General features: G+C 42.1%; 1 protein-coding gene across 2 annotated transcripts in view; it reads right to left on the bottom strand.

The window, feature by feature from the left end:
• The window catches only part of JHY (junctional cadherin complex regulator), a 55,338-nt gene extending 39,894 nt beyond the window's left edge, over nt 1-15,444 (bottom strand). For both annotated transcript variants that reach the window (XM_036887642.2, XM_036887643.2), the window contains exons 1-3: nt 15,382-15,444; nt 12,647-13,075; nt 869-1,388 (exon numbers count right to left, since the gene is read on the bottom strand). In XM_036887642.2, the coding sequence (XP_036743537.2) occupies nt 869-1,388; nt 12,647-12,987 (861 nt within the window). In that variant the 5' untranslated portion in view covers nt 12,988-13,075; nt 15,382-15,444. The remainder of the gene's footprint in view (nt 1-868; nt 1,389-12,646; nt 13,076-15,381) is intronic.
• Nucleotides 15,445-15,913: the final 469 nt, after the last annotated feature.

The raw sequence follows: 15,913 nt of genomic DNA, 5'->3' as shown, positions 1-15,913 counted from the left end.
AGGGCATCCCATTTAATGTCATAACCTCTCCTTCATATTTGAAAATGACCTTACATTAGTCGGAGATGAATTTCAAGCTGTTTCCCCAATCAGACATATCCAACCAAGAGGTACATTGTTAGGATCTTTATGGGCACCCATGAAATACAATTAGGCTTTTACTAGCTCCAACAGGTTTTGAATTCATCATCACAGATAGAATTTACCCTCAAATTGATCAGAGGAGAAAGGGAAGACTTTTATTATTCCAGTTTTATAGATGGGGGACTACGGTTTAATCACATCATTTGTGCAGAATAAAGGATGGTGTAATGATGATCGATGGGGGTTGGGAAGGGAATAGAATCACCTGGATATTAAAAGTAAAATACCTCATATGTTGTCCTCTGCCCCCTCCCACTACCACCCTATACGTACGCAGAATGTGAGTTGAGAAGACCTGTATGTAAGTTGCTGTTACGGACATGAGTGTGTCACGTCACCACCAATGTACTGGGGGCATTTAATAGGGTTGAAAACCAGTGCTATAGTGGAAACAAAGGCAGCCAACACAGGTTCAAACCCTCAGTCCTGTATTTTGTCTACTGAAGTGTGCAATTAAAAAAATAGTGTGGTTCCTTGAACGGCAACATTTTGGACAGAATAATTGAATTGAAGCACTATAAGCCATCGATGGCTTTTATTTTGCTCTTAAGAATTTGCAGAATGATTCTCGATTCTTCAAAGAGGGGCATGGGATAGGGCACTGGCCTTTCTCAGTGGTTACAGCATCATCACCATTCTCAACGGAAGTGGTACCCAGCCATTTCACATGAACGCAAATTCCAGGGTAGCCCTTGGAAGAGATTTTTAAGGAGCCGCTACGTACCTGTTCTGGTTGAGTTTCCCCCCTCTTTTTGTTGTGAAGTCGAAGGTAAGAGTCTGTTTTAGGAGTGGGTAATCCCAAAGTCAGCTTGTTTTTCTCCACAAAATGTTGTCTGGACTTCCTCCGCCGAGGGCCACGGGATCCTGGCAGGAAAACCTCATTATGTGAACTTGAACTCTTAAAGTACCGAGAGAAGGTGCTGGACTTCGCTTCCAGGTCACTGTCGCTCAGCCCGGAAAACGGCTCGCTGCCGTGGGCGCCACGCTCATAGTTTGGGCTTAAAAATTCACTACCAAGTAAAGAGGCTTCGCTCCGTGGGCTCCCCTCCTGTTTGCCTTTCTCCTCCGGGAGTTCCATCGACGTCTCCTTGGAAGGATAGAGTGGTTCCAAAGGCAGATTTTCTGTACAGCTGTCTACAGACTCGGGTACTGCGTGTAGAGCCAATAACCTGCCCTCCCTTCTTTTATTCTTCCAGTTTGGGTCATATCGGAGGTCTGAATATTTGTCTTCTAGTGGCTGTTGGCTGCCCAAAGCAAAAAAGAAATGTCAAGTCCTTCATTAGAATAAATGTACTCATTATATTTAGTGGTCATCTTGAAATCAGTTTCCATCTTTCTCCTATGATTTTCCTTTTACTATCTGTATGTTAAAAGACATATCCCAGGCTCACAGGCCTCCACACTATACCCATAAGGGCAGAAAGGTCTTTCTTATCTAAGTTCATTGAAATACAGCATGAAAATGGGGGGATCCTTAATTTCTAAATGCTGAAAAACAAATGTTAGAATAATGTTAAGCCAGTGAATCATTGTGGTTCAAGGGAAACTATTACTTATGCACACTGTAAGTATTTTAGCTGGTGAGACTAAAACTGATTTCACACTTCGGCTGTTTATCTAGGAAGGGAAGTGATGCTCATCGCCTGAGCACTGTCTGCCTCATCCTGCCCCTTTTGTGGGGAAAGCAGTCCAGACTGAATACCCACATAGCTTCATCCTCCTTTTACTTTTACTTTTCACTTCACTTTTACTTTGTAGATTTTGTTGAATGTACTGTAGAAAAGTCCCTAGCGTTGAGAATCAGATGGAGGCTCACTGAAAAGCTCTTTGTTCAAACTGTCTTGGCTGTCAGGTCCCTGCACACTAAACTCAGCAGACAGTTCAGCGTGTGCTTTAAGCTGTAGGGCAGCCTGAGTGAATAAAAGGTTAAGCATATGGTCCTGCCAAGGGGAGTGAACCAGTCCATAATCAGTGCATAGGCCCCCCACCCCCACCCCCCTGACACACAAAATCAGGACATTCTTTCCCAATGATAATCTCAATTTGTAAAGCACCTCCCAGTCTTAACCAAAAAAAAAGAAAAAAAAATACTGGCAACATGGCATATTTAATGACCCCTTGATCTTCAAAAGCTAAATGGGAGAGATTTTCCTTCCTTGAGCACAGTAGATACAATCCTCTAATCAAAAAGGAAATGTAAATCACCTAGTCCTTTTATGTTACTTGACATTCCCAATTACAACATAATTTTATGCTGGGTAAACAAACTAATGATGCCCTTAGTGCTAATTTGCTTTTCTTAACGTGGACCTAGATTTCTTTGATTTAGTGTAAAGCAAAAAATTAGATCAAGAAATCCAAACTCCCAGGTCTTGCTAAACTGTCATTTTGAATTTTTAGTTCACATAGTAAGATGGGAGACTTCTTTGATAGGCTGCTCATCTTTTTTCCACCAAGGGAAGAGAGCTGATATTCTCTTCTGGCAAAATCCCCAAATGGAGATGGTCCATATTTGTCAGGAAATCATACATCAAATTGTGCAACCCCCAGCCTCCAAATTCCAAAGGGTTACCTGTGTCTGGGCTGCAGATGGCGGTTTCTCCTGTGTGGCTCATTGTATCTGTTGGTCCTGCCTTTCACCTGGCTGGAAGGGTCTCTCACTGGGCATGTGCAAGGGACACAGAGTGGTCCGGAGGGGTAAAGTCTGGACTTGGAACCAGACAGACCTGGGTCAGACCTGGGCTCAAGTTCTGGGTCTGCCACCACTTATCTGTGTATCAGCTGGCAAATAATGCCATCTCTGAGCCAGTTTCTCTCATCTGTAAACAGGGATAGATTATATTGGTTCTGTTTATTTCTCAGGATTACATAAGGATCAGAGTGAGACTATCTTAATTAGCGTTCTGTATTTGTGCCGATTTCACTATGAGATTCTTGCCTCTTCAGGAGGCCTGGGAGGCAGGGACCGAGGGCGAGCCTTCCCTCCCCAGCCTCTGCCCAGCTCTCAGCCCAGAGGAGTCAGTAAGTACTTTTAACCAGCCTCTAAAAATACTCTAATCAACACAGATATAGCATTGTGTATCTTTTTTAAAAAAACAATAATAGGAGCCACTGTGATGTACATTTGGTAAAATGAAATAAAATAATTAACTATAAACAAACAAACAAAAACCTCAATAGTAGTAAATTAGAATTGAAACATGCAGAAAAGCTTCTTGCATTGGACCAAGTTAGTGAATGATTTTAAGGCTTAACTTGTACTGAGTTAAACATAAGATTCAACTGTGGTTGTTTAGGTGGGAAAGGGAAGATTGAGGTGTACCCCCACATGTCTTTAATGATGAAAAAGGTGCTGTGTCCTCAGATCCATGACATGTTGGAAGGGAAAAGTGAATTTAACTTTCCTCATTCATGTGTTCACTCACTTGATTCAACAGGTATTTATTGAGCATTTACTAAGCTAGGGGGGACACAGTGGTGCACTCAGAGCCTAGCAGGGGATACAGACAAGAAAACAAAGCAATTTATAACTGGGGTGATGAGTGTCCCGAGGAGGAGCATGGGGCTCAGAGGGACATCGAGCCTGTCCTGTGAGGCTGGGGAAGGCTTTCTTGGGGAAGCTACAGCTTGGCTGAGACCTACAGCTAAGAAGGGCAGGCAGTGTATGCCAGGCTGAGGGAACAGCAGTAGAAGGCCACAGAAGGGAGACAACACAGTGCCTTCAAAGGACGTATCTGTAGGGATAAAATGGAGGTGGGAGGGAGGGAAGGTTGAGGAGAGCTCAGGATCAAGCAGAGGTGAGATCTTGAGGGGCTTCTAAACCCTTTGAAGGAATTGGCCTAACTAAATTAACATAGAGCGGCTTTAATGCAGCAAAAATAATTTAATTAGGAAAGATGTAAGCAACACATAAATACTTTTGGATCCCTGAAGTGATGAGCTTTTGGAAGGGATTATTTACAGAAGCTCTAAGGTCTTCTTTTGGAAAGTCTGAGAACAGGTAGTCATTGCACTGTTTAAAGCCGAGGCTGGCAATCTTTAAAAGTGACAGACAGGTCCCATTGGGATCACTGCTCTGCTACTGAGGGGGTGGGATGTGGAATGCTGACTTAGGGAAGACAGCACACACTACTGCCTGCTGACCTAGGGAATGCTTATAGTGACTCTTCAGTTCTTTCCTTACAACAACCCTGCAAGGGAGCTACTATTATTATTCCCATTTAACAGATGAAGGAACTGAGGCTCAGAGAGTGTATGTAACTGTCCCTGCATCACAGGGCTAACAAGGAGACAGGATAGAGACCCTGGCAGTCTGCCTTGGGACCTGGCTCCTGTCCATTAAGTTGCCCTGTATCATGCAGCTATTCCCACAGGTGGTTGTGAAGCAAGGGGTATTCCAGCGCCTGCCTTACGTGAGTTAGTCAATTGGTCAGAGTCAGTCAACCAGCCAACAAACATGTACTGAGCAGCGACCAGGTACTAGGCACTGAAGGCAGAGTGATGAGCAAAACAGAAGCAGGCTGATGGGTCTTACCTGCTAGTGAGGAAGCAGGCTTTATGCACCAGCTGTAACAACCAAGTAATAAATTAGATACATAAATATGGAATATTATGGGTATTTAAAGTAGAGGAGAGAACCTTATTTATTACTGAAACTATCTTGACCTCTTATTTCCAGATTCAGTTGCTAGATGATATGCTAAAGTCCATTCAAGCCCTATTGTTCTATGATCCTCTAATAAACTCACAAAAGAATCAATAACCGAGGAATGCCCATTACTTTTTTTTTAATAGGAAGTCTTTACTTGATCATATGGGTGAATGTTGAAACCACAGTGCTGTTCATGTGAAACCTTCATAATTCATAAGATTGTATATCGGTGATACTACAAAATAGATACATTTGTTAAGAAAATAATAGGTAGTCTTTAATGATCAGAGCAAGTGGGTTCCCTGACTTCCATCTCCACAATTATACTAAGAAACAGCACTCAGACTGGTCAAAATATTTAACCACCATCAACTGATAATGGCAAATCTACAGTCATGGCTATAGACCTTCCTGAGTTGTATATGATCTCTGTGGTGCTTGGTTTATCTGAATAATGACATGGAGCATCCTGGTCCTGAGAAATGGTACAGCGCAGTGTCTAGGGATAAGAGGCCTGGGATCTGACTGCCTGCACTTAGTTCCTGGTGCCACCAGTTAGTGGATGAGTGTGGGCAAGGTACTTAACTTCTCTGTGCCTTAGCAGCCTCATCTGTAAAATAGGGATAAGACAGTGCCTACCACATTGGGTTGTTGAGGGGATTAAGTGAGTTAATATACATTTGACCCTTGAACAACACAGGATTGAACTGGGTGCATTTTTGTCCAAAAATAGATTGCAAACATTTTAGGATATTTGTGACAACTTGAAAAAACATTTTCTCTATCTTTATTGTAAGAATACCGTGGGTCATATGTATAACATACAAAATGTGTGTTAATCAAACTGTGTTATTGGTAAGGCTTCTTGTCAACAGCAGGCTATTGGTAGTTAAGTTTTGGGGGAGTAAAAATTTATACTCAGATTTTCAAGTACACAGGCGGTCAGTGCCCCAAACCCCGTGTTGTTCAAGGGTCCACTGTATATGAATGTTTCGAGCTGTGTCATTGACACAGAGCAAGAATCCAGTAAGGGCCACCTAGGGAAGCATACGTCCATGAGTGCCGTCACAGGGCTGTCTGTGCCTGCCGTGTGTTATATCCGGTCGCCATGACATAACATTGCTGTGTATGGTGCTTCCTGCTGATGGGTCCCAAGAGGTTCTTCTCCCCAGACCTCAAGTTATTTCCAGGGCATAGAGTTGTCTCGTGATGCACTAAGTGGCACTTTAGTGGCCTGAAAAAATTAACACTTATTTTTAAAAATCCAGTTGTTTTCCATGACTTTGGCCCCATGGAGAGTCGGTTTGAACTGTAATTTAGGAAATGGTATTAAGAAACGTCATTTCATCCACATGATGAAATATTTGAAAAACTGCTGAAAGATGAGGAGGAAGGAAGGTAAAGCTGGGAGAATTAAATCACAGTAGACCATCAAAAACAGCTATAGTTTCTGGCCTCCACGGATTCCCATCCTTAAAGGCCCACAGACGCATATCACAAACTACAGAAAGACTTATGTTTTCAAGTGGAACCTACAAAATATGGAGGGCTTTGAAACAAACAAATGAATTGCTTTGGCTGAGAAAAATAGTTTTGAACCAACCATATGAAGAGAAACTCTAATAATGTAAACACACGAGATTAGAATTGGAAAAAGTGGCTCTTAGAAGAGCTTTAATTACACTGCACTATTTACACTTACAATGACCGTCTTAAAATCTCCCCTTTTCCCCCTTTCTAGATGGAAACCGTATGTTGAAACAGACAGGAGGTTGTGTTTTGCAAAATCATGAGCATGGAAAGCTGTAGTGTTTCACAGAAACAAATCTAACGATTGAAACAGAACATGATACTAAAGAACCCCATTGTTCTGAGCTTGTGTGCTAAGAAGCTCAATTATGTGTTGTGGTCCAGGTCAACACAGGGGAACAAAATGAGTGTGAAGGGCGGCTTCTGCAGCAATCATCTGTACACAAAACATGCACCTCTTCTCCTCCCCGTTTGATAGAAAGGTTATACAGACAATGAGCACACAACCCTTTTGTTACTGTTCAGACAACAGATGCCAGGTCTCCTCTTCAGATGCCTAGGTAAAAAATGAATGCATAGAGGAAGGGGAAGGTGGTCTCATATGCATATGCCATGATGTTTGCTGCCTTTAATGGACCGTATTTGAGTACTTACTGAACTCAACTTCAAACAAAATAAAATCACATCTCCATTTAATGAAAAGCCTGATTCAGTATAGCATTCAATCAAAAAATTACTAAAATTAGAGCGTGTTTCTAGTACAATTAACATGCTTTGCACTCATAATAAAATATTCAATAACTGGCCATTTTGCTTGTTGAGGGGGTGAATAAAAGCATTGCTATTAATCATTTAGCAGTTATTTATTTGCCACTTTAAGTAGGCAGTTAAATTGAAACTGCACGTTATTATTGATTTAGGTTTAATTTAATCCTTTTAAACAGAACAATTATTCCCAATTTATATGCCATTAAATCTTTTATGCATATGAACAGCAAATTCAATTTTCATTTAAGTGTAAAGTTTTTAATGCTTCTTTAAGGAACTATAAAACTGACAATTGTTTCCAAGGATTTCTGAATTCTATGCTCATCTTGGTCTTTTTATCAACGGCTTTTAAGTGAGTAAAATGAAATAAATCCAAAGGATTTAAAAGTCACTTTTGCAAGTATTAAATAAAATGGCTCTACAAATATCCTGATATGCTTCATGGAGGGTCTTTATAATGCAGAAAATTTCATTTAATGCAGGCATTTATTCTGCTAAGAAAAGTTAAACATTTTAATAGAAAAAAGTTGCTTTAATGAACTGAAGGTCAAAGACAGTCTACAGAAACACACTGAAGTGAAGGGGCTGGATTGTTACCTTGTAAATTTTATTAACAGCAATTATATAATTTGGATAATTCCAACCAATGTTCCTTCTTTACCTTTGACAGCAAATCCATGGCTGCAAAATAACCAGATATTTGCCCCAGTTTTTTAAGTACTAGTCTTGATTCAAGGACAATCTGTGAGCTAAATTAAAATAAATGATTTAAGGAGGGCATGTTAGTAATTGCAGTGTAAAATTCTAGTACCTCACTTCTATTAAGATTACCTTATGTGAAACAGAGGCTTCATCTCCACAAGGGAAATGCTGTATGACAGTATTTAGAAACATAATTACTCTCAATCAGTGAGAGTTTATGATGCTCATGCCAGACGTTTTCCATGGAAGGCTTGGATGTTCTTTTCATTCTCCAAAAACAATGGCTAAGAGACAGAGACCCAGATTTATAAAATTTCTAGGAGCTCACACTTTAGATAGAATTTCTTGTATTTTAAATGCCAGATATTAACAGCCTTGGCACTGCAAGGTAGTCATGATATCATGAAAAAAGCAAAGTGATGGATGAGCCTGGGTTTTAGTCCAGATTTTGCCCCTGACCAGCTCTCTGCATTCGGGCGAGTCTCTTAACCGCTCTAGGCTTCAGGATCCTCCTTTGACAATAAGGGGAGTCGGCTGCTCTAGGGCCCTGACGGCTCTAAGAGTCCATTATTTTATTCATTGGGTCGGGCCTGTCATGAGAAGCTTAGCAGTATATATAATGTTGGGAAAAGCGTTTTTTAAATTCGGTACACTAAAAAGTTAGTCAAGTGCTCTATGTTTCCCAGACTTACCTGGGAGTAGAAATAAATTAATATAGTCAAGTTTATGAATTCAACTATCCCTTTAGTAATTTGGTTACAATCTTTTTTAATCCTCTTGACAAACAGGATTATAGGTGATACGCACTTAAATTACACTTTGTGAGGTTTCAAATTCACTATTTACCGATTTTAACCCCATAATGCATCCCAGCTTTGAAATAAGCTGGAAAGGAACTCTTGCTTGTCTCTGAGGGCAATAAACCCCGAGGCACGGTGGCTGTATGGCATTTCTAGTGGGGATTCTGCCTGTAATAGACACAATTCATGCCCATGCACACTCTTTACTTCCTTCTCTGACTGCTCATCTGTCACAATGGCACCAGGCCTGCTCTGAGGAGTGTCCCGGGGTTTAACAACGGCACAGTTGGTCAGCACATGAATGATCATAAGACGGAAATGACTAATACTTATGACACAGTCACTTCTCTGCTAGAACTATTCTCCTGTGATCAGAAATACATAAAATGCTAGTAGCTATCCTACAAATACTGTGTGAAACCCCTAGAATAGGGATGTAGTGTAATGTGTTTGAAGAGGTTGGCTAAGCAATGGCCTTAAGGTGAAAATATATTTAATGCAATAATGCAGACAATAGAAATCAACACGGACAGATGTGGCTAGAAACCCATAGGAATGAAAGTTGACTCCTGAAAACTGTCAGAATGTTCTTAATAATACTGAAATATTAAACCTAGCCTCAAGTGTGGCCTTTACTCTCCTAATAATGCAAAAAAAAAAAAAATCTCAACATTTATGAGAGAAAGTAGCCTACCCTCAGCTTGAGTAATTTCCAATGTGTTCTAGAAAACTGGGAAATTTGAACGGAAATGAAAGTGCTGACCTTTGGTCTTTACAAGACTCTCTTTACCCACTGGTTTTGCTGTCCAGCTGTGCTACTAAGTCCTAGAAATCATCATTCAGTGCTTCACCTGATTCTTGTATTATTAATCATAAACAATATATATGAAAGTACTTGAGAGGAAAAATTATATACCGCCACAACACAATAAAAATGCAAGTTATTACTACTGAATCCCTTTCTTTCAAACATTTTCCGAATATTCAGTTTAACAAAGAATCTCGTCATTGTGCCTATGTTCCATGCAGTAATTTCTGGCATAAGGTGGTTTATCAGAGAATGGAATCTTCTGGAAAGGCTATGATTCCCAGCTGATGAGAGGGAAAGCCATCTACAGACCACACTTCTGTTTCCCAGGAGAGGTACTAGGCACATAGGGTGCTATGACCCTGATGCCCAAAGTGAAATGCAATTCATGTTTGTTTATTCTCAGGGCACAGAATCCCTTAAAAATTGTATTACTTTACTAAAAATGTGTAATTTTACATGCATTATTTACTCTGGCCTCAGTCCATACTGATGTGGACTAATATGGCCTTTAGTCCATCTTGAAATTGTTCTATCTTTAATTTTTGCTAGATAAAAAACTGAATCCTTTATCAGATCAGCCCTTGATCATCTATCTAGATGCTTATAATTAGAGGCTTGGGGTTGGAGTTAGGAGAGAGTTCATTCAGTTCAATGCCGGCTCTGCCGCTTAGTAACTATATACAACTACACAGGGCTCAGAGCCTCGGTTCCTTATCTGCAGAACAGGGTTAATAATGCCTAAGAGGCTCTTGTAAGGATAAATGAGATAGTATATATAAAGCAAATAATTCTGCAAATGGTAGCTAATTATACTTAAGTATACTTACATAAATAAGACTTTATTAAACACATATACTAGGCACTGTATGGCTGCTCTCTGATTTTTTTTTTTTTTAACATATAAGGTTTCAGAAGGCCCCAGGACTGAAGAGGTTATTTCTAATGCTCTAGGAATTATACTGATCTCTTTCTTCGTGAGTGCCAAGTGCCATAAGGCTAGTTCTGGAGTGGGGTTTAAGGACGAGGTGAGGGTCCTCCCTCCACTCTTGATTCATTCACTACGGTCAATGCTGCTCCAATTTCCACTAAGTAAAAGGTTTTTGCTAATCCATATACATTGAACTATGGCTTGATGTGGGGGAGTCACAGGGAGTAATTGCTTTCAGAAAGTTCTAGTAACATCAAAACACAAGAATAGGGCTCGAGTGCTTCATCGGGAAGCTCTTAAAACTGTTGCTTATAAAAGCAAGAAGAAAGAGATTTCCCTTGGTTTTCAGGCAGCGTTCGGACTGATATTTTTGGACTACTATTCCCAGAATGCCAGCTACCTTGCAGAAATGAAAGCTTACATGAATTTCACGTTGAGAGACTGAAATTGATTTGTCTATTTCGTGGCTCATAAACTACTCACTTCCAAGCAACCACACCTAGGAAAGGTTTCCAAGACTAAAGTGAAAGAAGCCAGTAACTAAACACTCACCTGAATAACACTTTTGAGTCATTGTTTGGCTAACGGCTTCAGTCCTGTTTTCTTCTGCAGTGGAGAACTGGCCCTCCTAGTGTTCAATATACGAAGCACTATACAGCCAGTTACTAGGGTTAATGCCCCTTCTAACCCCGAGATTATAGTCTGCCACTGAAAATTGCTAAGGCAAATCAACCTAAGGAAAACAGCATTACTTACAGATCTCTGAATCAGAAAGCCAAGTCCCTAACCATCATCTTGACTTTTGTAAGAATTATTCTCTATTTTGAAATATATCGAGTGGTATTTACATTGTCCTTGGGTAAGAAGCTAGGGTTATAGTCAGGTCCCTGAGAAGAGGAAAACTCAGCACTGGGGAGATGAGGTCATTTACAGGATCCTTGCATTGGGTTTTCATTCTGAAAGTATGACAAGGACACCTGTCTGCGGCAAAAGATCGTTCCTTCCCGATGCCCCCATTTCTGCAAATAAAACTACTGCCATTTATTACCTAGGAGACTATGGCTCTCGTAGATTACAGCAATGATAAAAATATGATTTAGGGCATAGACTCAGTGCCTGAGTTTTATGCTCCACCACTCACTAGATGTAATAAGTGGGTATAACCTCTTTAAGCTTCATATGCAACCTTTAAAATGGGATCAGTGTCGCGTCCGCCTAATGGGCTGCCGTGAGGATTAAATGATATAATACATTAAAGTGTTCAGCACAGTGGAGGGCTCATGATAAGCATCCTATAAATGCTATTTATTGTTATTAGAACCTTAAAGTAATACTTGGTTTCCTTTGTTCCTTTAGTCACCATGGCTAATTTGTCAATAGCCCTGTTAATTCATTCATTCAATCTACCTACCCACCTCTACTAATTATAAAATACCTATGAAGGAAATGAGTAAAAGATTGCTAAGGAAACACACGCACATAAGGATACGGATGGGTTATTTCTGAGAAGGAAGACGGGAATGGATTTGAGATAGGGAACAAGGAAACGCTATCTGTAAAATTTTATGCACTTTACCACCTCACTAAAAACCCTTTCTAATCAACAGCTTTTAACTGCTTCTATATTGTATCTTTATCATATCATCAGTATTTTCATTAAAACCTGAGTAATAGCACACTAACTTATATTCCCTTGTATTTTTTGGTGGCTCATAGCATAGAGTTAACTCCCCATCCATTCTGATTATTAGAAATCAAATCTTTCTATGAACGTATAAGCCCCTGGGAGGTAGACCTCTTCTAGCCCCGGCGGGATTGTACTCCCAGAATGTACTTTTCTGAAATTCACAGCCCACCTGGCAGATAGGCAGGCCAGATCATTTGACAGGTGAGAAGTGAGCTGCAAAGAGTTAAGGGTCTTACTCCAAAAATTACACACTAAACAGCAGTGCCTGGACCAAAGCAAGACCGCCTCACCTCAAGTCGTGGTGCTTTTTTATTCCAACCTTTTGAGAATTTCTCCAAAGTCACTGCAGTGGAGACACTGAAATACAGGCAGGAAATAAGCATAAGAAATGTACCTGCCCTTATTAATATCTATCCTGTCTTCTGCTTTTTTTTTTTTTTATTAAAAAAAATATGTGGTAAAACCTGGCTCTTAGCTGCCTTCAGGTGCTTGGAGACCTGTCTCTCACACGTGACAAGGTGCTCACTGTGACAGTCTGTCCTTTCTCTCACTTGGGACCATACCTGTAACTGTTTAACAGTGCCTCTCGGAACCCACTGTTATGTTACCCGAGCCAGTTCCTTACCTGGTTTTCATACCATCGTCCTGACTGTGGAGGATTTCCCTGCCTTCCGTCTGGGCTGCTCCGAAGCTGGCTTCCCCCTCTGTCTCACTCAGGCTTCCCCACAGAGGGCTTCCTCCCTCTAAGCTGTCAGCCTCCATATAGTTGTCCAGGATTCGGTCTTCAAGTTCAGACTGGGACTTAATCTCTTGCATGAGGCTTTCTGAATCAGATTCCAAGGAGTCTTTTGAAATCAGGTGTAAGTCTTCTTTCTTAAAAGGTGGCTCTCTGGACTGGATCTTTAAGCTGGTATGAAGGGTAGGAGATCGGCTAGAGAGCTTGGGAGTTAATTTACAATGACTCATCTTGAAAAAACACAGGCGAACAGAGGAGATCTTGGTGGACAGAAGCAGTTGGCTGAATATTTACAGGTGTGGTTCACAAAAGCATTACCTAAGAAAATTACATTTATGTCACTTTGTGTTTACTGAAAGCTCTTTAATTCCAGCGTTAATCAAAAAGTTTAACAGCAAGACAACCTTGTTGAATTTTCTGCTGGCTCTTGTATGTACCCTTTTGTGACTATGAGGAAGGTTTATTGGAAAGGCTATTGTGTTTTTCTCTGTACAGAAACACATCTGATGTAAAGCTGGTAATCGAATGCAGCTTTATTGAGGAAATCAAATGGCCGGATTCCTTTTTCTAGCCTCCAATGGCCTGTTACAGATAGGCCTGGGCAAAGCCAAATGGTTAATTATGGAGAATACTTTGATGACCTTATTATGGAGAATACTTTGATGACCTTATTTCAAATATCCAGGGCACCCATACAAATGTCTCATGTTCAGTAGAATTCATGGGTGGAGTAAAACTGGTTCAGGGTCTAATTTTTGGAAAGTAAAGGAGGGAAGGGTGTGGTGTCCATAGCTGGAATTGTAATGAGGGAATCAGGTTTGTTCCTAGGTGATCACTACAATCATCAGTAATAATGATTAAAATTGTTCAACAAAACATTTGGAGGCTTTGTGAATTCTGACACTGAGTGATTCTTAGCAGAGTGGGTGTTCACCTATGTGAAAGTGATGTTTTCCTGGGGAAGGTCGGGTAGGTGGAAGATTGGCCCAAATAACAGTTAGGGTCCCTTGTAACTCCCTTAAGAGTATGATTCCAAGTGAGCCTTCCCTGTCTCAAAGGGCTGTTTTATAAAGACCCAAAATGCTTATGGAAAGGGTGCTTTGAGTTCATGAAGGATTGAAAGAGACAATGATTTTGGAATGTGCTTCCTTTCATCTCTACCGAGCCTTTCTGTGTTGCTCTCTTCTATTGCACTGCCTTTATGCCATTTTTTTCCTGCAGGTCAGATAACAGAAACCTTTACCGTTAAGAGCTTCCTGTAAAATTTATTTAAGGACTTGCTCTTGTTCTTTTGGCAAATCCTAACTTAAATAACACGAACTTATTCTTATTTCTTGCGCTGCTAATAATGTTGACCTTGTTGCTAATGTTTCCAAGAAACACCATCATCAATTCCTTGGAGGAAAGCACCTTGACAAACAAAACAGACAAAGGGTAGCATTCATCTTTAAATACATATGAAGTGGGGTTTTTTTACTTCCAAGTTGTAAACTTGGTAGTAAACTGTTGGTAAACTGTTGGTAAACTACGATATTGTTGTTTACTATATTACTGTTTAATTGATTTTGCTGTGTTGTCTCTTATTTAAAAAATACATATTGCATTCTACCATATTATTTTAATATAAGCAAATTAACTGTTGCTTTTTAGGGTGTTTTTAGAAAGCAGCAAGTCCATTAAGTACTAACATATTTTAAGTGAAACAGTTTGTATAAACACCAATTTCACAGTACAGTTCAAGTCACTGTACTTGGGATCTTAAAGAAACAGCTTAAATAATCATTATATTTCAGTTTGGAATTACTCTTTCATGAACTAGATCAGTGCCCTAGTGTCTTTTCTTAAATGAGATGATCTAGAGTTTCTTAAGAATTAATAAGTAAAAAAGCAATGTCCTACAAGAAGGTAGTGATTTTGTTGTTAACAGATGACATTCGGGAGAGTATGAAGGGCGCACAGCCAAATGCCACAAAACCTGGGTCTTTCCTAGAGGCCTGATCTTATAAAAGCTTGAGATGAAAGGAGGACAAGCCAACAGCTTGGCTAGATTAGGAAGTGGGCATTTTAAATGCGAAGAATGTGGCTCCCTAGTGGCACGACGGTTTTCACTGACATTTCTGACGGCGCGAGGCTGACAGATCCCCTGGCCAGCCCGACAGGGGTCTCCCTGACGGTATCTGGGCGCTGGGAAACGGCCAGGGCCCGGGTCTAGTCCCCTGGCGCCGGGGAAGCGAATGCCCCGCTGGAGGTGGGAGGCCAGCCCGCTCGCGCTCGCCCAGGGGAAGGGCAGGGCGGAAGCTGTGGCCCGGCCTTTTGTTTTCTCCCTTTGCCTTTCCTCTGATGAACAAGATCAGCCAACAAGGGCGGGTTGAGTCCGGGAAGTGACAGGTCGGCGGCCCTGCTGCCCTGCACGGGACTTGACGCAGGGCAGGGATGCTCGGGGGGTCCGGGAGCCAAAGCCCCTCCGGTCCCGGCCCCAGATGCCCTTCGGCACGGGCTCCCCGGAGCTCTCCCGCCCCAGTTTCCTCGGGGGTGTCCTGCTGTACCCCCACCCCAGGGCCAGCCCAGGCGGTTGCCCTCCCCGGGCGCGCGCCCACCGCGTTCAGGAGGCCACCGCCCGTCACCTGCGCCGAGCTCCGCCGCGACCTCGGCCTCCCGCATCCTCCGCACCGCCGCCAACAGGGCCCCGCCGCCTCCCTGCGCCCCGCCCCGCCCCGCCCCGCCCGCGGCCCGGCGCTGCCCTGGAGACCGCCGCCAACAGAGGCGCCCCGCGCCCGGGGCCCGGCAGGCTGCGGGCGGGGCGCCCGGGGAGGGCGGGGCCGGCGCCCGGGGACACCCCTGCCCACCCAGCTCTCGGAGAGGTGCCTGGCCGCCCTGACTTTCCAAAGTTGGAAAGCAAGGAAAGGCAGGCCGCCGGGTGGAAGGAGATTGGCGGGGCTAGGGGGGGAGCTCCTGCAAATCGAGGAGGAACAGCCACGGAGAGTGGGTCAGTGACTTCAGCAGGAACGTCACAAAAGAAATCCAAAGGACAAGCAAATAGCGGCTGTTGAAAAGATGCTTAATAATCAGAAGAGGGCACATTAAAACCACAGTGCATATCCCTCCATCCTCACCAAATGGGCATATATTAAAATATCCGAGAGTGCCCAGGGTGGG

This window comes from Manis pentadactyla, chromosome 13 (genome assembly GCF_030020395.1).
Source record: "Manis pentadactyla isolate mManPen7 chromosome 13, mManPen7.hap1, whole genome shotgun sequence".
Classification (NCBI taxonomy): domain Eukaryota; kingdom Metazoa; phylum Chordata; class Mammalia; order Pholidota; family Manidae; genus Manis; species Manis pentadactyla.
This window is presented reverse-complemented; position numbering and strand designations above follow the sequence as displayed.